We start from the raw sequence: 23,177 nt of genomic DNA, 5'->3' as shown, positions 1-23,177 counted from the left end.
TCGGGTTGACCCGTATTTTTCACATGAATTTTATTTTATTTTAAGAAAACAACATGTATTTGCCATTTAGAAAGTCATGCAACAAATTACTTGATGTAAAATGCATTAGTTTGAATTCACCACTTATATCAAGAATGAATTACACTTATTAATACTTATTCAATAATTTTAAAATTATACAAATCCTAACATTGCTATCTAAAACAAAATAACACAAAGATAAATAAAACAAATACACAAGTTTTATTAATACACAATATCAACATCCCAAAATATAAAACAAAATTACAAATGACTTATTAGATAATTCATTTGATAAAAAATAAAAACATATAAGAAATTTACAATCTTGAAAATTAATTTTATAATCTATTGTCAATTGTGGTTGACACTCTATTTCAATTTGAGATATATATTAAAGTTTGGTTGTTTACTTATTTGTACATGGTCTCTTTTATGAATATTATATCATTGTTAAGCAACACACACTCTAGGAAATATCATAATTTATTTTGAAAAGTCGTTTATTTTAAACATAAATTGTTAAAAAATAGGTCTAAGCATTCATAATTTATGTTAATTTGATACTTTGACTTCACTATTTTCACACTTGTGAATGTTTCTCACACATGTTTATTATTTTAAATCTATATTTTTAACTGTATTGTAACCAGATTATCTTGGCATGTACTTTGCTATTTGATATCTAAAAATCTTTACTCATTACAGAATGCTCAATCATTCATCTTTCAATTAATTTGCATACAGTTATTTAAATGTCTCAATTGTTTCCTTAAAACTCACAACAAACAGTTAAACCAATATTTTCTTAATTTTATTTATTTATTTTTTACCCAAAAAAAAGTTTTAAAAAATGGTTCGGATTCGGGTCGGGTCAGGTTGACCCTCAAAAAACACGGGTCGGGTTATGGGTCAACCCGTTTTTGTTTTAGGTCAAAAAAATCGGGTTCGGGTCAGGTATTTTTAGGTCGGGTCAGCAAATTCTAATATGTTTTGCCATATCTAAATAGAATCAAGACTAAATTCTAGGAGTCAGCACCTAAGGGTTGCTTGGAGTTAGCAGGCACCAGTGTAAAAAGAAACACAATAATTTTATAATTCTAAAAACTGTCTTACAATAATTAGAAAAAGTGCTTAAATAGCTAACAATAAAATGTATAAAAAAACCTTAATTATTAAATGCTCGAGCTTGCTTAATCTCAAGCCCGATTACTAACAGACTTCATTCATAAGGCCACATGTTGGGCTGTCTTCTTTTTGCTTTTCCTCTCATACATGCGTATAATTGAGAGCTTGTACCTTGAGTTCGCACCAACTGTCCACAACGTAAATACCAAATTCTAACATTACAAGAAATAAAAGATGATAACAACAATATCAAATAGCAAATTCTAATGTTAATGAAACTATAGTAAATAAAATAAATTACTAATGGAACCTATTATTTATCACATCACTTAGTTGTTTGCTCCTACTACTTCTCAACATCCCAACTCTTCCAGTATTACCCGTATGGACACCAATTAAGCAAACACACATCACCTTTATAGAAAACAACACTTCTACAATTACTCTAATGGATCCATAATTCCAAATACAGGTACGTATCATTATCAATTGAGCTAAGACGGGTGGTATTTCAAATTAGATCTTTTATTCAAAGAAAAACAACTTTACTAATTAGGGTAACAGAAAGCCGAATAGTCGTGTACACACACACACTGTTAAGAAAATGAAAAATGCATACCGGAACTGTCACATTCGCATCTTCATTTTCTTCACAAGATTCTCTCTTTCGCATCTCCATATCGATAATGCTAGAAGCGAAACGACGTCGCGCCCCAGTGATACCAGAAAAAACAGAAAGTAAAAAACAAAACCCAAAAAAAAAGAAAAAAACACAGTCGCTTCGGAAAACAGAAAAGAAAAGTGAAAGCACAAAAAACAAAACACTAGCAAAGCAAATTCACCAATTCCCAAAGGCAAAGAAAAAGATACTTCTTCTCTCTTCCCCCAAGTAAACTCTTAACAAAATGATAATCTAGGGTTTCCAATTCCAGAACCAGGTAAGAGTCTCTCTCTCCCTCTCTCCAAAAACCCATTTCTGCAAAGTTCTAATCTTCACTCTATTGTTAAAACCCATACCCAGATTTTATTTTCTGTTGTATTTTTTTTATTTGTTTTAAGAATGTAATTTGTGAAGTGGTCTGCTTTAAATGTCTTCTGTTTTTTTTTTTTAATAATTTCTATTGTAAAAGTTTACTTTAAATTATGACTGTTCTGTTGTAGTGTGTAGAATGATAAAAACCTAGTACATCTCAAGTTGTTGGTCTGAATTTTATGTACTGCTGCTTTGGTTGACTGAATTTTACTCATTGTGTAAGTGTTTGCTGAGCATCACTACTACATTACCAAGAAATGAATGAGCTATGCAAAAAGTTTGACTTTTTGATAAGTATGTTTTGGTCCAAGGGGAGAGGGAAAGGGAGATTCGTACTAGTGACCTTTGCTTCATTAGGGTTGCTTAGTAGCCTGTTGTGATTCGGCTTGGGGTTGCTCTTTTGGGAGGCTTTTCGTATGAAACAACCCCAAATCATTTTCTAGTATCAATTTTCTTTTATCCTTCTGAACTAGTTAAGCTTGGCGTTTTCATCAGTCATTGCCATTGTAACCTCTTGATTAATTTTCTGTGGCTTATAATTGAATCTTAGACTTTTCATGGACCCAAGTTATGTTGCATTATTGGATTCAAAGCTCAGATTGTGTTGTACATTTTTTGTGTAGACTAAGAATAAAAGAAAATTTAGTTGCCTTACTGCTTGAGAAGGTCTAAGTCTCATTGATCTTCTACCCCGTAAAACTGACCCCTCTCTATTTTTAAACATTTATATGGAAACCCAAAAGGAAAAAAATTTGCTTGTGTGGGTATAGGAGATATTATGCTCTACCCATGCATAATTTTTTGATTTTCATTTCAAAGAAACCAGGACAGTCATTTGTAAGATTAAAGATTCCTAAGAGTAGATGCATCCTTTGCTAAGAGTGTTGTAGCTCAACTGGTTGACATCTTCTGTTGTTTCCAAAGGAAATATCTATGGTTCAAATCCCCCCTCTCCCAATTATTAAAAATAAAAAATAAAAAAATGGTGACCTCTCTTCACCAAAGGTTTGTCTACTTGCATAATTAACAAAAATAATTTGTATAGAAACTGCATTGCTAGATCAAACGTTAAATTTTTTTATGGTTGTAGATCAAACACATCTCTTTTTCATTTTCTTATATGCCTGAAACATCCCACAAAGGGGTATACAAACCTGCTAGGAAGGTTTGGTTGTGTAAATGTTATGATTTCATGCATGCCCTAATGGTATCATGGATGCTGAATCCTTGGATTAAATTGATAGAAAATTGACTTCTGGAGACAAACTCTGATGACCTGATTTGCTCAAATGAATTTTTCCCCCCTCTTGATAGATTTTAAAAAGAATTGTCTGTGGTAGTATTGTACAAGTTGTGTTGTGGGATGAGGCTTTGTTGAGTTTGAGTTGACTTTGGTAATTCAATGTCTTGGAGCTATACTAATGTTCTGTTTTATAATATTTTGCATAACAATAACAGATTTCCATGTGATAATTGTGCTTTGAATTAGATGGATTCCAAAAGGAATGGCATTAAAGTTGATTTTGAGCCTGACCCTGCTACTTGGACAGCCACAGAAGAGAAAATTTTCATTCAACTAATGGTTAAAGAGGTTCAGAAAGGGAATAGATCCACAACAACATTTTTGAGGAAAGGTTGGAAAAATATAGAGCAAGAGTTCCATGAGAGAACTAGTAAGAGGTACAACAAAACTCAATTTAGAAATAAGTTTAATCAACTGAGGACTCGTTATCATGATTTCAGTAAGTTGTTGCAAGAACCTGGGTTTAGTTGGGACCCTGTGCTCAATACTGTCACTGCTGCGGAGGGCGTATGGGAATCATATATTAAGGTGATATATATTTTCATTTGAAATTGAATGCATTTTTGTTTCCTGGCATATGCTAGATAAGCTATGTTATTTTTCAATGTAGGTGAACAGAAAGGCCAAGAGATTTAGGAAAAAAGGATGCCCTATGTTTAATGAGTTAGTGGTCATATTTAATGACTCAACATTGAAGTACAAAGACGTTTTTCCATTAGCCCAGTATCCCATGGTTAATGAAGACAACTTGGATTTAGAAGATTCATCAACAAATGCCACTCCATCTGCTTTCCCCTGCAACAGTAGTGAGGGTAAAGGTTATCCTTCACAAAATACACGAAGACGGCAACGATCTCCCACTCCTACAAGCCATGTTGGAGGGAAGAGGGAGGCAAGGATGGTGGAGATGGGTGAAGCTTTAAAGGAATGGACTGAAGTTACGAGGGCAATGACCCCTACAACCTCTACCTTGAACAAAACTGACACGTCAGCCCTTTCTAGTGCCTTCTCAATTACTAATTGTGTCAAGTGTCTAGAATCTATTGAAGGTTTGGATGGGGCTACCTACTTAAAGGCAATCAAGATGTTCAAGGATGTGGACTGGAGGGAAATGTTTATGGCAATGTCTTCTGAGAGAAGACTGATTTGGCTGGCAAGCTTGGAGTGATCTCGTTCGATTGATCTGATGTTTGAGACATCTTTGTGCCATTTTCATTTTGTTATCAGAAGAAGGTGCTACAAGGAAACATAATTGTGTTGTTTAGGGGCCTGCTTGATTTCTGCTGGTTTTCCCAGACAACGATGGTTCCTTTGATAGGACATGTTTGATACATTAGATTACATGTATATAATTTTCATACTGAGCTCCCCGTTTTAACTATTCTGTTTAAAACTTAATTGCTAATCTTAATTGCAAACTGTAGCATACTCCAAGTAAGGTTGCATCAAAGAAATATATATAAAGTCATATCCAATGTACAAACTCCCAATTTTGGAATATTTGAAAGGGATGATTGGTAGGCAAACTTATTCCTAAAGTTTTTTTGTTTTGTTTTGTTTTTTTTTTTTTTTTGGAAAGGCTGACTCCCTAGCCCGAAGTCCATGTTAAACAATTAAAAAAAAAAAAGGCATGCTTGCATCAACAACAATTAGTCAAATTGGTGAACCTTGCTGTATGAAGAAAAAAAAAAAAAAAAAAAAAACCGCATTTGCAATATATATTAGCTAACCGGGAAGTTCCCCTCTATTTAATTTTTATCTGTTTTTATAATAATTTAATTAAGCATTCCAAATTTTGACATAATTAGCCACTTGTGGGACATTTTTTTTTTTTTTTTTGAAAAGAATATAAGCATAGTTTTATTAAGGATAAAAGACAAATTAAGACAAATCGGATTGGAACACAGTGTCCAAATCCCCAGGTAGATCTTCTACCCAAACATCAATATCTGCAGCTGAAACTGCTCTCCTAGCTAAACTATGAGCTAATTTATTCCCCTCCCGACCAACATGCTAATAGCTACAGTGCCTCAAAAACAGCCCCTAACCTCTTAGTCTCATTGACTATATGACCATACAAAGTATTGCACCCGCCAGAAGCGTTTAAAGCTCTCACAAGCTGCAGGCAGTCACCCTCTAATATGACATCAAAAAGGCTGAGTTCTCTGGCAAACTCCATAGCTCGTTTGGCAGCCAAGGCTTCAGCCATCTCCACTGTACGGGGTAGAGCAATCTTCTGACTCAAAGCAGCAATAACTTGGCCTGAATGATCTTGAAACACGACACCAAGTCCTGCACAGTGCAGCTCTTCAAATAACGCAGCATCAAAATTTGCTTTGTAAGCACCAGCAGGTGGAGGGGATCAACGAACTTGAGGGTGACGCACAGACCGTTGCTGCTCCTGATCATTGGCATCCCAGAATTCACGGACCATCATTCTCGCTCGGCCTTCAATCTCATGAATCTGCCATGAAGTTTGACGTACTCTAATCCGGTTTCGCCGCTCCCACAAACACCAGCAAATCGTAGCAAACATAGCCACCTGTAATCTCGTCCCTTCCTTGAACAAATGCTCTAATAGTTCAATAAACGACCTGCACCCTTTTTGAAACAAAAACTGAAACTCTGGACTGGACATCCAAACCGCCCGAGCTTGATCACATAGCCACAGGGAATGCATCGTCAACTCTAAATAATCCCCACACCCCTCACAAACATCATCCACAGGTACATGCCGAGCCTTTAAGTTCACCTTTGTAGGAAGCGAGTCCTTCGCTGCACGCTAGATAAAATGCCGGATTTTATTTGGAACCTTCATCTTCCAAATCTTCTTCCAAATAGCATGATCATGGGACAACGAGGATGAGCTAGGCATAAGACAATTCTCCGCAGCAACAAGAAAGTGATAGGCACTTCAAACACTATATTCACCATCCGCCGTCAACGGCCATATCAACACATCCTCCTCCCATCCGTACAAGCCTGAATTTGGCTAACTATCTCAGCTTCCCAAGGCAAAAAACAGATATCCAATTTACCCAAATCCCAAGTTTTTGTATGGGGAACAAAAAGCTCACAAACCCGGGTAACGGAGTTATTGGCCCGCAGAGAAATAATTTTGCTATGGTGCAGGTCAGGCAGCCACCTATGCCTCCAAATATCAATTAATTCCCCATTCCCAACTCTCCAAATTGCTCCTTGATTAATTATATCACAAGCTTGCAAAATACTTCTCCATGCGTAGGAACATTTTGGGTGAATAGGGGCATCAAGAACACAACCATTTGGAAAATACTTTGCACTAAACACTTTAAAAAGAAGTCTCCTTTTGGTGAATAAGACGCCACACTTGTTTTGCTAGCATTGCATTATTAAACTTCTGAAGATCCCGGAACACCATCCCTCCAATTGATTTTGAGGAACAAAGAGAGCTCCACTTCACCCAATGGATTTTCTTCGAATCACAACTACCCCACCAAAACTTATGAATCATTGCTTCAATATCTTTACATAAACCAACTGGAAGCTTGAAGACACCCATAGAGTAGGCCAATATAGATTGGACCATCGCCTTGATGTCACTTCCTTACCAAATTGAGACAAAAGCTTTTCCTTCTAACCTTGCATTCTAGCCCTGATCTTTCCTTTAATTTGTGTAAAACAGGCTTTTTTATTTCTATCAACAAAAGAGGGTAGCCCCAAATACTTCTCATAATGCTGGATGGCCAAGACATTCAGTGCCACTTTAATAGTCTCTTGAATTTGCACATCTGTGTTCTTGCTAAAAAATAAGGTTGTTTTCTCCCTGTTAATCATCTGGCCTAAAACAACCTAATACACAGCAAGCAACTCTTGGATCTTAGCACATTCCTCCAAGGTAGACCTACAGAAAATCAAACAATCATTTGCAAAAAACAGGTGGGTTAGTTTTGGCCCATTTCGACACAAAGAGAACCCATGGATATCACCATCAGCCGCTACCTGTCGCAAAAGAGCATTCAACCCCTCCGCACAAAAAAGGAACAAATAAGGAGAAAGGGGATCCCCTTGACGCAATCCTCTAGAAGGTCTGATCAAACCCTTCGGTTCACCATTTACCAAAATAGAATAAGTCACTATGGTAACACATTCCATTATCAAAGCCACCCATGACTCCTGAAAACCCAGTTTGAGGAGGATTTGCTCAAGAAAGCACCACTCCATTCTATTATAAGCTTTACTCATATTGAGCTTCATGGCCATAAAACCTTTCTTCCCTGTGCAATTGGTCTTCATATGATGTAGAGATTCAAAAGCAATTAAAATATTATCAGAAATCAATCTGTCTGCAATGAAAGCACTTTAAGTCTCTGAAATAATTGAGTTAAGCATGGGCTTAAGGCGATTAGCAATCACCTTACTAATAATCTTATAGATTACATTACAGAGGCTAATAGGTCTAAAATCAAATACTCTTTCTGGATTGTTGACTTTTGGAATCAAAACAATAAAAATGTGATTAATAGATTTCAGAATAGACCTCGAATTTAAACAAGAAAGCACATCTTGAGTAACATCCATACCTACTTCAGTCTAGTAAGTCTAAAAGAAAAGAGGTGGCATACCATCTGGTTCTGGGGCTTTTAGCGAGGCCATCTCTCCAATTGCTTGACCCCTCACTAAAAAAAGGCTTATTAAGATCCGCTCTCATTGCATCAGATACCACAGGCTGAATCCTACTCAAAATCCGATCCAAATCATGAGGGTTAGAGGAAGAGAAGAGTTGAGAATAAAATTCCACAAGCATGGCCGAAACTACCTCATCCCCTTCATGCCACACCCCATTCCCATCACACATCCCCTTAATGAAATTCTTCCTCTTCCTTTGGGTTGCCAAACCATGGAAAATTTTTGTATTTCGGTCACCATGTTGCAACCATGAAACCCTATCTCGCTGGTGCCACATTTAATCTTCCTTATCATATAGAACATTCAACTCCCTTTTTAAACAATCAAACTCCTCAAAATTTCTAGACCTCGCCGAATCATCCTTAGCCCTCCACAACCTATCCTTCAATTCCTTTATGCGCTTTTTAACATTGCCAAAGTGCTCTCGACTCCAGGCTTTCAAACTTTGTTTACATCTTTTCAGCTTTGATGCAGTAACAAACATAGGAGTACCATCAGGAGTACAATCCCAAGCTCTAGTGATCACATCACGACATCCAGAATCTGACACCCACATTGCCTCAAAACGAAAAGGCTTCCTATTCCATTTTTTATGCTCCCCACCTGCATCCAAGGATAGAAGAATCGGCCGATGATCTGAAGTAAAACAATTTAGATGCTTAATCCTCCCAGTAGGAAATCTAGCCAACCACTCATAATTTGCAACCCCTCTATCTAATCTTTCCCATATCAGCTCCCCACCACGTCTTCCATGCCAAGTAAATTCCGGTCCCAAAAAACCTAAGTCCACAAAACCACAATGATCCAAAACCTCCCGAAAATTCTGCATCAAATGATGAGCTCTAGGCAGTCCACCTCGTTTGTCATTTACCTTCAATAACTCATTAAAGTCACCAAAGCAACACCAAGGTAGTAGCGGCTTCGAACTTAGCATTCTTAACATATTTCATCCCTCACTCCTAAAACTAGTATCAAGCTCTCCATAAAACCCGGTCAATCTCCATGCCTGAATTAAACCACCATGAATAATAGAATCAATATGATACTTAGAAAAACTATCTACCCATACATTAACTCCTGCTTTCCAAAGAAGAGCCAAGCCATCCCCCCTTCCTTCATTAGGTACCGTAAAATACCCATCAAAAAATATCTTATCCCGAATCCATTTCATCTGTTCCTTATTTGACCATGTTTCTGACAAAAACAGAATCATGGTATCTTGTGCTTGTACAATGTTTACAAGCTCTTGAACTGCACGGCGATTCCCAAGTCCCCTGCAGTTCCATGCTAAGAGTTTCATAGCTGTCAGCGGGGCTGCTCAGCAGCCTCCACCATTGGATTATCAGAGAAAATTACCCTCTTCTTCTTGCAATCAAACCCTTCTGTCCATACCTCCTCCAAATCTGACCTCATGCACTTAGCTGAACAACCAACAACAGGTTCAAAAGTTGAAGTTCGCACCACTTGGCTGGGCTTGGAATTCCTTAGAATATTCCTGCATGGCTCGGTCTGAGTAAACAAGTTTTTTAGAAACTTTGCCGAGCCTACCACCTTAGAACCCACCCCTCCTGACTGAACCTTCAAGTCACACCCTCCACCCTCCTCCACTGTATCGTATCGTGCCAAATCCTCATCAATAGCATCCAATTGTGCCTGAAAAACTTGATTGGTTTGCGCCATTATTTTAGTTGGAATTCAACAATCTGTCAAGCTAACCAACTCAGGACCAACAGTGGTGGAACTCGGACCCATCTGCACTTCGGCATGCTTGCTCATATTGTCCACTATTCTTCCCCCAACATCACCGTGCCCACTACATTCACCAACTTGTACATTGCAATCCGAATCAGTTTCCAAATTACCCACATAACCTGCTGATTCAGTCCTTCTGTAACTTGGTTCCTGCCTTGTATTATCATCTACTCCTTCCTCATACCCTTCAACCCGAACTATTGTTTTCTTGGCAAAATTTGGAGTTTTAACCCGTAGCCATGATCCAAATTGTTGATCCTTTTCCTTCAGAGTCCCCTTCCTCTTTTGCCATAGAGAACATTCCTTGTCATGATGTGTCAAGCGTCCACACCAATAACACACATTTGGCAAACGCTCGTATTTAAAACTAACCCAGCTCTCCTCCCCATTGCTTAATCCAATTTTTCGACCTCGACAAATTGGTTTTGTGAGATCTATACTAACTCGAACTCGCATGAAATTTCCCCCCACATACTCCTCATCCTCCTCCTCACAGTTAATCACCATTCCTGCCGTTGAAACGATATCCTTGGCTACTCCCAAAGTCATATTGTTCAGAGGCAGGTCATGGACTTGTATCCAGAAGCTTGCAGATTCAAACTTTAGACCCTTCAAATCAGTATGCCATTGTACCCTTTTCAGTGCTACCAGAGATTTATCAAAAGACCATGGCTCTCCCAATAAAACTTTGTTGACATCCGAAGCCTCTGAGGAAACGAACAAAACCTTGTGGTCACCCATATCTCGAACCTCAAAACCCTTTTTAGTATGCCAAAGGAGTTTAAAGGTCCGTGCAATGGCTTCTATGTTCAATACTCTACTCGTAAAAAACCTTGTTGCAAACAAATACTACCCTACAGAACTACTGTCCAGCACTTGATATTTGTCACCTTCTGATTCAGTCAACGAAAACTTCTCCCACATGTTGGACAAGGTCTCCATAACAGTTATGCTGAAACCACCAAACTTGCAGAGAAAACACGTTAATGACCAGAACACTACAGCAGTCCCACTCAATAGAGGAGAAACTAGCAAGCCTCACTCAAAGGAGCAGGCACGAATTCTACTGGCGGCTAGGGTTTCGTGGAGCCCTAGGTCAGAGAAACTTTTCATAAAATGTGAATACCTATATCCGCATCTTACTTGTGGGATCGTTAATGCTAAGAAATAATTAAGAATTTTTAATTTCAATCAATTACCTTGTTTTTAAGATTATTAATTAATACCATCGCTTCCCCTTGGTGCGATGGTCACTATACAAATATAAATGCTTGTAGGGTGCAGGGGATAAGGGCCTGGGTTCAAGTGAGTAGAAATTCTATCTTGTATAAATAAAAATAAAAAAAAGATTATTAATTAATGTAGGGACACAATTTGCGGCCCAAGCCCAAAGAAGAATTGGGTGATGACCTAGTGAGCCTAATACAATAAATTTGTAGAGAATTGGTTAAAGAGTTAGGTCTTAATGAAGTAGTAATGGCTACTATGGATTTAGAAGATGATCAAACAAGAACAAGACCTAATGGATTGCATAAATTCATTATCTGATGAGATAATTTAGAGTATAAATCAACATAACAGTTTATAAGTACAACTTTGATTACTATAGTGTTTCTTTTCTCTTTTTCTTTTCTGCCCCTTTCTCATGGGAGGTCTTTCACATTATATAGTTCATTTCTTTTCATCTTGATCCTACACGTGTTAATTATCTAGACTTTCACTTAAGTGTATGTCCCATCAGACATCCTCTTTGGCTTTCGATGAGTTGGGATAATTGAGACTGCACTGTTCAGGGGTCTTCTCCACATAAATGCGGCCAGAAAAGTTGTTGCAGTGTAATTAATGCAATGGTAGCAGCTTTTTCTTTAGATATTTCTGAGTTCCTATCCCCTTTGTACGTGCCTGAAGCTCATCTTTATCGTTGAAACTTCTTGGAAGGTCACCTAGATTGCCCAAATATAGATTTGATCAATATTCATCGTATCTGAGAAGGAGCTCCTCCTTAGACTATATTTCTCAATTCTTTCCTTATGTGATTCTTAACTTTGGGGCCTATCCCAATCATTTACTCTTTCTCGAACATGCCCATGTCCTCAGATAAGGCCCAAGGCCCAATATACAAATTTGGCCTCTTGCCCCCACAATTAATTATTTAAGAAATTAAATTATCTATTAAAATTATTGTACATGATGTGAATTTCTTACAATAGTTTTTAACCAATTATATTATTACATGTAATTACTTATAATTAATCATTTGGAAAACCAATCATAATTAATCTCATAATCATAAGTGGTTGGCCCTAATCACAAAAAAATTTATTATCCATTAAATTTTGATGAGACTTGATCTTACAATCCAATTATCTAATTTAGGCACTGGAGGTGTCATTTCGATGGTTAAGACTTATGATTTTATTTTTTTACTAAGCATTTGTTTTTGCAATGGTCAAAATGATGACACCTTGATTTTCGCAATTAGGCAAGTGGTCGATACCTTGCTTTCGTACTTACACTATCCTTTAAGAGCATCTCCAGCAGTGTATGTATAGGCAAAATATTAGCTATAATAGAGAATGAGACCCAAAAAACTCCAGTAGATTCTCTATACCCATTTTTTTTTTTTTTTGGCTTATGAACAGTAGCCCATCAAGTCTGATGGGTTACTATATATTAGCTATTGAATTTCTTGTCTTAAAATATTACCAACTACTTATTATATTAATTCTTTCTCTTTCATCCTTCGATTTCTTTTTTTCTCTCATTCTCTTTGTTGTTTTTTTTTTTTCTTTGTTAAAGGGGGCGTTGCGTATCTGGAAGAGTTAGACTTCGTTTCAAGCAGCAACCTTTGAAAGGAAAGATACTTGTTGTCGATTCAATGTGGGATAGTCCCTACAAGATAGGAGTTCACCCATGTCCACAGTTTTGATTACAAGTCTAGTTCAGTTCAACTCATAGCCCCCAATCCCACTAGTGACGATATTGTCATTGGGGATCAGAAAGTTGCTCTGCCTTACAGAGAGTGGTTAGCTGATCTGGGAGTCAATGTCTTGATGCCGAAGTCACTAGTCAATGAGTAGGCAAAATCATCTAGGGAAGGAAGCAAGGTGGAGTGAAGCACGATCTCATTGCTTCTTTTTTTCTCTCCATTGCTTTTTTTTTTCTCTCTCATTCTCTCTGTGGCTTCTTTTTTTTTCTCTCATTCTCTCCATGAACAATTATTCTCTCCTTTTTTTTTTTCTCTTTCTGCTACAAAGGGTGATCTGCAAACGATCACAGATCTCTCTTTGAAGATTAACAATCCTGGATTTCTCTCACAAAAGCTAAAATCAAACTAGTATGCCAACTTCAATCATTTGAAATCATATTTCTAATTTGCTATTTTTTAAGTTTAGAAAAATGGGTTTCTGAGTATATGATGGGTTTATGTTTTGTTTGCTATTGATTTGGATTTTGGGGTTTGAAGGGAATAGGGCTGATTGTTTATTTCTAGGTTTGGGACTGAGTTCAAAATGAGTTCAGATTGAGGTTAATCTTGAAATGAATTTGGATTTGTGTTTGTTCTATAATTTATTGTTCCCCTGTTTTTGATTCTTGGTGGATACCTGACATTATTGTTCCTCTGTTTTTGATTCTTGGTGGATACCTGACATTAGTGTGAACAATGGTCCAAAGTTTCAATTTACAAGACACTGATAGTAGGGAATAAACTTTGAGGAAATAATGGTCCAAAGTTTCAATTAGAGAAAGCTTAACCATTAAGTACTTGCTGCAATGATTGTGTGTTTTTTTGGTGGCAGCAACTTGGGAAATTTGTTCCATAGGTCATAATGCAAATTATGCACATAATATGCTTCTAAATGACTCGGATTCTGATGATGATTTTGAGATAATTGCGCTTCTTGCATTGGAAGAAGAACGATTAGAAAGAGAGGGGGTGTCAACATCACATCGTGGTTCTGTTCTAGGCCGTAGGATCATCCAACGTGATCATACGCAAGGCCACCAAAGACTTTTTCAAGACTATTTTGTAGAATCACCAGTATATCCTCCTAATGTATTTCGAAGGAGGTTTCGAATGAGTCGTTCTCTTTTTCTATGTATTAAATCTAATCTAGAAGAGAAAGATGAATATTTTGTTCAAAAAAGAAATGTTGCCGGAGTGCTTGGTTTGTCTTCCCTTCAAAAGATGACTGCCACACTAAGGATGCTTGCCTATGGAGTAGCGGCAGATTTTATAGATGAATATGTGAGAATTGGAGAAAGCACTGCAATAGAGAGTCTAAAAAAATTTGTTGAAGCCATAGTCAATATTTATTATACAGAGTACTTGAGGTCACCAAATAGCAATGACATTGCTAGGTTGCTAAGAGTTGGTGAAAGTTGTGGATTTCCAAGGATGCTAGGGAGCATTGACTGCATGCACTGGAAATGAAAGAATTGCCCATCAAGGTGGAAAGGTCAGTATACTGGTCATAGTCGTGAGCCAATAATTATTTTGGAAGCAGTAGCATCGTATGATCTTTGGATATGGCATGCATTTTTTGGGTTACTTGGGTCTCATAATGACATCAACGTGCTAGACCATTCTTTTATATTTACCAAGCTCGCTCAAGGCCTTGCACCTTCGGTGAATTACTCAATCAATGGTCATGATTATACGATGGGATACTATTTTGCTGATGGTATATATCCTTCATGGTCCACTTTTGTAAAGACAATCCGAGCTCCACAAGGTAAAAAGAGTAGTCTTTTTGCTACAACTCAAGAGTCAACAAGGAAGGATGTAGAGCATGCATTTGGAGTGCTTCAAGCACGATTTGCAATTGTTCGTGGGCCTACACGTCTTTGAAGAACAAAGGCTCTTGATTACATTATAAAGGCATGCATAATATTGCATAACATGATAATTGAAAATGAACGTGATGCCAATGGAGCAGAAGACTTTGATTATGAACAAGTGCCTGAAAGCATCTCTACAACAGTGTCCCACGAGCCTACAGAAGAATTTAGTCAATTTGCAGCGTTCATTGCAGCCCATGAAAAAAATTAGAAATAGAGAAACTCATTCTAAACTCCAATTGGATCTCGTTGAGCACTTGTGGCAACAATATGGCGAGATGTAGGATAATCTAATTTTAAGTTTTATGCTCGCATTAATTTTTATGTCTTTAGTCTTTATTGTAATTTGAAATTTCTCTTCATTTATGTTAGTCTTGTATAGGAAAAAATTTGATGTAATTTGAAATTTATCAAATCTATGTTAATCTTGAAATTTATCAAGTCTTTTGAAAAATATGACTATTGAGAAATATTACCATTTGAAAAAATGACCCTTTAAAAAGAGGGTATTGAAAAAATATAATAGTTGAAAATTTTGAAAATGTTACCATTGGGAAATTTAAAAATATAGCTGTTAGGAATTTGAAATATAGTTGTTGTGAATGAATAAAGAAAGATTAAAGAAGATTAAAGAAAGAATAAAGAATGAATGAAGAAATAATATTTAAATGAGATAGAGAATGGGATAGAAAATCTGTTAGAAGTGTATTTGAAAAAGTAAGTAGCTAAAAGGTAAGTGTCACTGTTCATTCTCTAAATAGTACAAAAATTTGGAAAATCTGCTGGAGATGCTCAATGTGTCATTCACATTTAATATTCTTTTTAACATGTGTCCTTGATAACAAGGCCAATAACAAAAATGATGACATCTTAGGTACAGTTCCTTAAATACTATTGTAGTGGGTCCTTAGTCTAGCTTGGTTAACTCTTCTACAATAGATTTTATTTATTGAAGGAAGCTCCATTGTTGCTAGCCCTAGTTGGGTCATGTACTGGAGTTTCTCCACTAAAATGTGAATGAGTTTGGCAGTTGCATGTATGGAGTGGGGTACCAAACTTGTAAGCTCGAGTTTGGTGGGAGATGAAGTTCTTTAGAGGTCTGGTATCACCCAAGTCCTGTATAGAGAAAGAGCAATACCACATTGAGTGGTAGGAAGCACTTCGAAACTCAAGTCAGTTCCATTCTTAAGCAATGGAGAGAGCATGATAGAGAATCTTTTTTAAGTAGAAAATGTGTGGTTGTAGGAGATTTTTATTGGTTTAAAAGAAATAAAAAATTTAACTCTTTAGAGAGGAGCACCAATGTGTCATCTCTATTTGGACATGGCCATGATTGTAGGAGTTACTGTTAATAAGACCCCCCACGTAACTTTAGATTTTTTTATTGTATTGAAGGATACTCATGCAGAAAAAAAAAAGTTTTTTTTTTCTCTAAGAATAATTATATTTAATTAAATACATGATTGTATTGATAAAGAAACACCAACAATGCTACATGTCTCAATAATGATTAAATTCAAATATATATAGCTATATTGAACTCAATTAGAATGTTCATAGTGACAGTGCTTCTAAATTTAGTTTTATGCACCTCAAAAAGTTACTTTATTTATTTTACTACCTTACATTACAATACACCCAACATCAAATGTTCTATTTTTTCAACATTCCATTTAGAATAATATAAGTAAATCATTAAAATCAATCATTGCCACAACCAAAATCTACAAAACCCACACCCAAAATCCACAAAACCCACAGCCAAAATCAATCACCACCACTAGACCAGCAGCCACCAAACTCATATGAACATACATAAAACAAAAGCCCAACCACAACCAACATATACCCAAATTTTGTTCTCAATCACGATCATCACAACAAAGAGAGAAGAGAGATGGTCCACAGAACACGATGGCAAAGTGGTGGTGAGAGGAGGAATAGAGAGAGAGAAGAGTGAGGCGGAGAGATGGAAAGATAGAGAAAAGATGAAAGAGAAGAGACTAAGAGACAACCACTAGAGATATAAGTGGGATCGACAGTGAAGAGATTGTGAAGAGGGAGACAAAAAGAAATTAATAAAAAAAATAGTAGTAATTTGCTACAGTGACCTGTTATTAGTGTGTATTTTGGTTATTGAGATGATAAAAATAGATGACATAAGCTATACCCGGCATTCAAAGATATATTTTTGTCCAAAAATTAAGGACGGACATAAAAAAGTGTACCTAAATAAAAAGTGCTACATCTATAATACTTTTATAACTAATCATAAATAATAATAAGTTATTAAAATCTCTGAGAATTTGTATAGATGACATAAGCTATATCCGGCATTCAAAGTTATATTTTTGTCCAAAAATTAAGGACGGACATAAAAAGTGTACCTAAATAAAAAAAAAACACATCTATAATACTTTTACAACCAATCATAAATAATAATAAGTTATTATAAAATCTCTAAGAATTTGTTCTACTAAAATATTACCCTAAAAAATATCTCAAGAAACAGGAGACACGAAGAAAGTGAGCCGAACCGAACCAACACAAGGCAACCAAAAAAAAAAAAAAAAACAAAAACCCATAGTCTCAACGGTTCTGGAGTAGGACGAAACTTCTGGAACCTCCTCTCATTTGCAATAAAATTAAACCCTAAAACACACAAAGCCTTCAACCCTCAGTTGCCTCCTCGTTCTACTCCTTATCCAAACTGTGCTTCAGCACTCACTCACTCCCTCACACACTCTCTCTCTCTACCTCACTTCACAAAACAATGGCATCAACCAACGCTATCTCCACCGCCTCTATTCTCTGCTCTCCCAAACAGGTACCCTACCTCTTCTTATCATTTTCTTGGGTTTTATCAAGAAACATAATTTGATTGCTTTTGTTTGGAAATGATTTGAAAACGAAGTCTGTTTCGATGGTTTATCATCTGGGTCTTGTTTATTTATTGATTTTTTTGATGGGTTATTGTCAATGGTTCATAATATTAATCTTCTTTGGCAGGGCTTGAGGAGGAATGGGAATCAGCAAAAACAGAGCAACAGGCTCAATTTTAGGCAATCGAGTAGCCGGTTTGTTGTGAGGGCTTCTGCAAAGGAAATCGCATTCGACCAGCATTCAAGGTCTGCATTACAGGCCGGAATTGATAAGCTTGCCGATGCTGTTGGCCTTACTCTTGGTCCTAGGGGTAACTTCCTCTTCTTATTCTTCTTCTTATATGCTATTGCGCATCATCGATATATGCAATTCAGTGTTTATAATCTGTTTATATTATGCTAAGTGAGCTGCTGTGGTGTTTAAAATTGAAAGAAATTTGGTGGGGTTTGATAAAATTAGTATCTTTAGCATTTGGGTTGGAACTTGAAATACTTGATAAGCTCAAGTTGTGGTATGGGATTAGATATGTGTATCCATTTGGGAGCAACTTATCTAGCTTTTTGTTGAAAACTTTTTGTTTAAAGTGTGCTAAAGTATATTTGCATTTTGAAAAAGTGAGAAAAAGCGAGTTTTTAAAATGTTGTACATAAAAGCTAAAAAGTAAAAAGCTGAGCTTAAGCTCATTCCAAATGGATATAAGTCTCAGGCTTCTAATTGCCAAGGAAAACATTTGCCTGTTTAATGTTGACATGGAGAACAGGGTAGAATTTCATGGTGACAAGTTTAAGAATTGACAACTTTTTTCAATGGTTTAGATATCTATTGTGGTTGTTTGGTTGAATATTGGCAACCGGTTTTGCAAGTGTGGCCCTTAAGATTGGGGGATGCTTTTACCTCAATATGTGAGACTGGTAGCTTTATTGAGATACGAGTTACGCCAAAAGCGATTTTTGTCCTCAGCTTTTAGGGCCAGTTGCATTTTGGTTCATAGAAAATTAATTGGGTCACCTAAATGCCTTTTTTTCTAATTGTACTTGAGTGACTCAAAAATAATCTGTTAGCCACATCAACATTTTCCCCATGTTAAATAACGACAAGGGTAGTATTTAGACATTTTCAAAAAACGAAAGAAACACATTTTCTAGGAACCAAAATGAAATTGGAACTAACAGTTGACAACCAAAAATGCCTTTTGTCTACAAGTTAGTCAATAGAGATTACATATATGTAAATTTGTGGTGGTGAAAAGAAATAACTTTCTACTCTTTGCAAATATATCTGATAAATTGCCACTTTGGAGTTTTTTCTTACAAAAAAAGGAAATGGTGAATTTAATTATTATTCTAACACTCACTCTCATGTGTGGATTGTGGACCCAAACTCCACCTTAATAAGTGGGTACCAGTACCAGGGATGTTCAACTTTTTGAATGGGAGGTGGAATGGAGATAGGGTTCAAACTTAGGACCACCTATTCAGATGTGATGATAAATGATTACTTGATATCGAAAGTTTAAGCTTGTAGCAAAGAGTGAGTTTAATCATTTAACCATTGCTTAAACAATATCAAAAGAAAAAAAAAAAAATGAGCTACATTTATTTTTAACATCTTCTGTTTTTCTCTTGGGATATCTTGAATTTTTGTGCTAATATCCAGATTTGTTATGTTTTTTTAAAGGTAATTCATGTTATGCTGTTGTTTTCTATGGTTCTATTTTAAAAAGAGTTGTCTTGTTTATGGAAAATGCTCAATTCAGTTCGGGTTAAATAACATTGGTTTACATAATTGGTGCTTTCTTTTGAACTTCGAAGGGAGGAATGTTGTGTTGGATGAATTTGGAAGCCCTAAAGTAGTAAATGATGGAGTCACAATTGCGCGAGCTATTGAGCTCCCTGATGCTATGGAAAATGCTGGTGCAGCTCTCATTAGGGAGGTTGGATCATCTTTACCTTTCTACTTGAATTTTGTTAAATCCCTTTTAATACTAATGTATTATACATGACATTGAAATGTTAAATTGTATTTGTTGGTTTTGGTGTAATGTATAGGTTGCAAGTAAAACAAATGACTCTGCTGGTGATGGGACAACGACTGCATCAATTCTGGCAAGGGAAATCATTAAACTGGGTCTTTTAAGCGTCACTTCTGGTGCTAATCCAGTCTCAATAAAGAAGGGGATTGATAAAACTGTTCTCGGGTTGGTAGAAGAGTTGGAGAAGAAGGCTAGGCCTGTTAAAGGTCGTGATGATATCAAAGGTATTGAATAGCCTCATGCCTGTTTGTTTAATCCCAATATCAAATTTGTGTATCTAGTGAGCATCTCTTACTTCTTTGATTTTGATTTAAATTCTAATTGTTCCTTTTTCGCTTGCTTTCCAGCTGTTGCTACCATATCTGCTGGTAATGATGATCTTATTGGGACAATGATTGCGGATGCAATTGACAAGGTTGGGCCAGATGGTGTTTTGTCCATTGAGTCCTCATCTTCATTTGAGACAACCGTTGAAGTTGAAGAAGGAATGGAGGTTAGTGTCTTTCTTTAGAGTTGAAGCTGAGTTTTGGTGGTGTCATAATCATGCTTTAAATTGTTTAGGGCTCATCTGTGTCTTGCTTCCTCTTCTCCCACAGATTGACAGAGGTTATGTCTCCCCTCAATTTGTTACAAACCCTGAAAAGATGATTGCTGAGTTTGAGAATGCTAGAGTCTTGGTAACGGACCAGAAGATTTCAGCAATAAAGGACATAATTCCACTGTTAGAGAAGACCACACAATTGAGAGCCCCTTTGCTTATAATTGCAGAGGATGTTACTGGGGAGGCCTTGGCTACTCTTGTTGTAAATAAACTACGGGGCATTCTCAATGTTGCTGCAATTAAGGCTCCTGGTTTTGGTGAGAGGAGAAAAGCTCTCCTTCAAGATATTGCCATTTTGACAGGTATGTAAATTCATTGGAATTAAATGTTGTGATTCTACTTAATTTGCTTGCATTATGGTTGATTGATATCTGTTGGCACCTGAAATGTTCTTAATTTATTTCACTGTTAGATATTGTTTGGTGCTGCTCTCTTTCTCTTTCTCTAATTGTAATGACATTCACTAATATGACATTCTGATAAGGCTAAAAAAAGAGGCCAAGTCCTCCCTTGAAATTGTTTTTCTTTAAAAAACTTATGCATCATTTGGGTTTTATCTTTTAGTCTTTCCTACAATGCAATGCAGAAGGTAGGTGGATGCCATATTTTAGCAATTTCATTTTTTTGCATAGTGGATGCCTGAACACTTCTTTCATTACAAGACAATGTTACTTGGCGGCGCTAATATCTGCTTTTATTTTCTATATTTCAGGAGCTGAGTTCCAAGCCAGTGATCTGGGTCTGCTTATTGAGAACACCTCTGTTGAGCAACTTGGTCTGGCTAGAAAGGTGACCATCACCAAGGATTCCACCACCATTATTGCAGATGCTGCATCAAAGGATGAGTTACAAGCAAGGATTGCACAGTTGAAGAAGGAATTGGCAGAGACAGATTCAGTTTATGACTCAGAAAAACTAGCCGAGCGAATTGCCAAATTGTCTGGTGGGGTAGCTGTAATAAAGGTGGGTGCTGCAACAGAGACTGAACTTGAGGACCGTAAACTTCGTATTGAAGATGCCAAGAATGCTACTTTTGCAGCCATAGAGGAAGGGATTGTGCCTGGTGGGGGTGCTGCATTGGTTCATCTCTCAACTATAGTACCTTCAATTAAGGACAAGATTGAAGATGCAGATGAGCGACTAGGTGCTGATATTGTGCAGAGGGTAAGAATTCATTATATCCCATGTTTGAGTAATGAAGTGATGATAACGTATGATTTACAACATCTGTCCAGGGCGTCTGCTAATTTAGGAGTTGATATTAGTTTAGACTAAGACTGTAAAGTTGAAAAATGTAATCACCTGTTTCTAAACCTGCTTATTGGAGTTGATCTGTGCTAAACACCAATTTGGTGTAGGACTGCAGCTTTCTACAGTATGAGAAGCTGCAGCAGCTTTTAGAAGCTACCCTTAGGTTGCCCTCTCAAAAGTGCCTAAAAGAGTCCATCCTGCTTAATAAAGTGGCAAAAAAGCTCCTTACTAATGGGGTGGATGGTGGTTTTACTTTTCTAAAACTGAAGCACCCCTGAAAAAGTCATGAAAAGCCCCAGTAGATGCTGCCTAAACTTGGACCTGCACCATAAAATCTTCCAGGCTCCAAGAAGCACCTATGACTATGAGTTGGATATTTGCGGGGTCCGTTCAATTTTGCTGTCCATGGTGCATGGATGGTTTAGGTTGATTGGATTGTAGTCTAAATCGTTCCTTGCTCTTGGTAAATAAGCACTTTCTGTAGTTCTAATTTTTGGTGAACGATGTTTTTTCATTGTAGGCACTGATTGCTCCAGCATCACTGATAGCTCAAAATGCTGGAATTGAAGGCGAGGTAGTTGTGGAGAAGATAAAGGTTAGGGAATGGGAAGTTGGCTATAATGCCATGACAGACAAGTATGAGAACCTGGTGGAGGCTGGAGTTATTGATCCAGCCAAGGTGACTCGATGTGCGCTGCAAAATGCTGCTTCAGTTGCAGGAATGGTCCTGACCACTCAGGCCATTGTTGTGGAAAAGCCTAAGCCCAAGACACCTATGGCTGCTCCCCCACAAGGACTATCTGTTTAATCTTAAGCCTTTTGTTATTGTTTAGGCATTTAGGTTTGAAGAGTGGTTTTATTGCGGTGATTTAAGAGGACAGCACACAGGACATACAATAATTTTCATTACTAATTTATTAGCTTTCAAATGTAGTTCAGCTGAAAGTAACACATCGGGGAACTTGAATATTTTCGTTAGTTTGCCTTGCAAGTACCATGTGACAATATGTAATTGCTACGTCTCTTGCCCATGTTTTTGAATTAGGAGTGTGCATAGGTTGGGTGGGTCAAATTGAAGGGATTTTTTGACTCAACTTACCATGGTAGGTCAAAAAAAATTTAACTCAACCTAACTCATCACATAAGTTCAATCCAACTTACATAAGTTGGGTTGAACCCATAGGTTTAACAAATTATTATTATTATTAAATTGAGTAGAAAAAAATATAAATATTAATATATTAAAAAAAACTCAAAGATACTAACTCTTTAAAGGCAAACAACATTAATAACTAAACAATAATATTAATTTACTAGAGTTTGTGTGAAGTAATTGGCTTTTATATAAGATAAGAGGAGTTGGTTATTTAAAAAAATTTATTAATTATATAATATTATATATATATATATATATATTATATATTAAATTAGTATTAGTAGGAGGAACTGCAAAAGTGTTGCTCTACAGCTGGTTTTAAAAAAAATTATTAAATATAATATATATATATATATATTTAAATATATATAAGTGCCTTAAAGCTAGTTTAAATTTTTTTATATTAAATATATAATATATATTAAATATGGGTGGGTTGGGTCGGGTTGGGTTTGGTAGGTTTGTAATTTTATGAAGTAAACTCAACTCGACCCGCTATAAAAATAA

The 23,177-nt window shown here is 36.5% G+C and overlaps 4 protein-coding genes across 5 annotated transcripts; 3 read left to right on the top strand and 1 right to left on the bottom strand.

Annotated features, from left to right (window-relative positions):
* The first annotated feature begins 1,873 nt into the window (after positions 1-1,873).
* On the top strand, positions 1,874-4,866 carry LOC112029319 (L10-interacting MYB domain-containing protein). Of its 2 annotated transcripts, none has more exons than XM_065777891.1 (3): positions 1,874-2,087; positions 3,641-4,013; positions 4,096-4,866. In XM_065777891.1, the coding sequence occupies exons 2-3, from the start codon at positions 3,672-3,674 to the stop codon at positions 4,651-4,653; spliced, it is 900 nt and encodes a 299-aa protein (XP_065633963.1). In that variant the 5' UTR covers positions 1,874-2,087; positions 3,641-3,671; the 3' UTR covers positions 4,654-4,866. The 2 variants fall into 2 exon arrangements, with proteins under 2 accessions (XP_065633963.1, XP_023917776.1); XM_024062008.2 differs by having other exon boundaries at positions 1,876-2,087; positions 3,672-4,013.
* A 4,982-nt stretch (positions 4,867-9,848) lies between these two features.
* Positions 9,849-10,646, bottom strand: LOC112029312 (uncharacterized protein At4g02000-like). The gene has a single exon (XM_024061999.2). It carries the CDS (start codon positions 10,644-10,646, stop codon positions 9,849-9,851), a length of 798 nt encoding a protein of 265 aa, XP_023917767.2.
* Positions 10,647-13,755: 3,109 nt separating this feature from the next.
* LOC112029311 (uncharacterized) lies at positions 13,756-14,757 on the top strand. The gene is made up of 2 exons (XM_065777912.1): positions 13,756-14,267; positions 14,358-14,757. The coding sequence occupies exons 1-2, from the start codon at positions 13,756-13,758 to the stop codon at positions 14,755-14,757; spliced, it is 912 nt and encodes a 303-aa protein (XP_065633984.1).
* Positions 14,758-17,340: 2,583 nt separating this feature from the next.
* Positions 17,341-22,492, top strand: LOC112029283 (ruBisCO large subunit-binding protein subunit alpha). The gene is made up of 8 exons (XM_024061968.2): positions 17,341-17,574; positions 17,757-17,940; positions 19,442-19,563; positions 19,679-19,886; positions 20,010-20,155; positions 20,259-20,565; positions 20,976-21,427; positions 22,035-22,492. The coding sequence occupies exons 1-8, from the start codon at positions 17,521-17,523 to the stop codon at positions 22,320-22,322; spliced, it is 1,761 nt and encodes a 586-aa protein (XP_023917736.2). The 5' UTR covers positions 17,341-17,520; the 3' UTR covers positions 22,323-22,492.
* The last annotated feature ends 685 nt before the right edge of the window (positions 22,493-23,177 follow it).

The sequence above is a fragment of the Quercus suber genome, unplaced genomic scaffold (assembly GCF_002906115.3).
Source record: "Quercus suber isolate HL8 unplaced genomic scaffold, Cork oak 2.0 scaffold_168, whole genome shotgun sequence".
Classification (NCBI taxonomy): Eukaryota; Viridiplantae; Streptophyta; class Magnoliopsida; order Fagales; family Fagaceae; genus Quercus; species Quercus suber.
This window is presented reverse-complemented; position numbering and strand designations above follow the sequence as displayed.

What these genes read in the sequence shown, in the direction of transcription:
- LOC112029312 (XM_024061999.2), bottom strand. Translation starts at nt 10,646, where the DNA reads ATGGGTGACCACAAGGTTTTGTTCGTTTCCTCAGAGGCTTCGGATGTC.
- LOC112029319 (XM_065777891.1), top strand. Translation starts at nt 3,672, where the DNA reads ATGGATTCCAAAAGGAATGGCATTAAAGTTGATTTTGAGCCTGACCCT. An exon ending in TATGGGAATCATATATTAAG is followed by an intron (nt 4,014 to 4,095) that starts GTGATATATATT and finishes TTTTCAATGTAG; the next exon opens with GTGAACAGAAAGGCCAAGAG.
- LOC112029311 (XM_065777912.1), top strand. Translation starts at nt 13,756, where the DNA reads ATGCTTCTAAATGACTCGGATTCTGATGATGATTTTGAGATAATTGCG. An exon ending in AATAGCAATGACATTGCTAG is followed by an intron (nt 14,268 to 14,357) that starts GTTGCTAAGAGT and finishes TTGCCCATCAAG; the next exon opens with GTGGAAAGGTCAGTATACTG.
- LOC112029283 (XM_024061968.2), top strand. Translation starts at nt 17,521, where the DNA reads ATGGCATCAACCAACGCTATCTCCACCGCCTCTATTCTCTGCTCTCCC. An exon ending in TTCTCTGCTCTCCCAAACAG is followed by an intron (nt 17,575 to 17,756) that starts GTACCCTACCTC and finishes CTTCTTTGGCAG; the next exon opens with GGCTTGAGGAGGAATGGGAA. An exon ending in CCTTACTCTTGGTCCTAGGG is followed by an intron (nt 17,941 to 19,441) that starts GTAACTTCCTCT and finishes TGAACTTCGAAG; the next exon opens with GGAGGAATGTTGTGTTGGAT.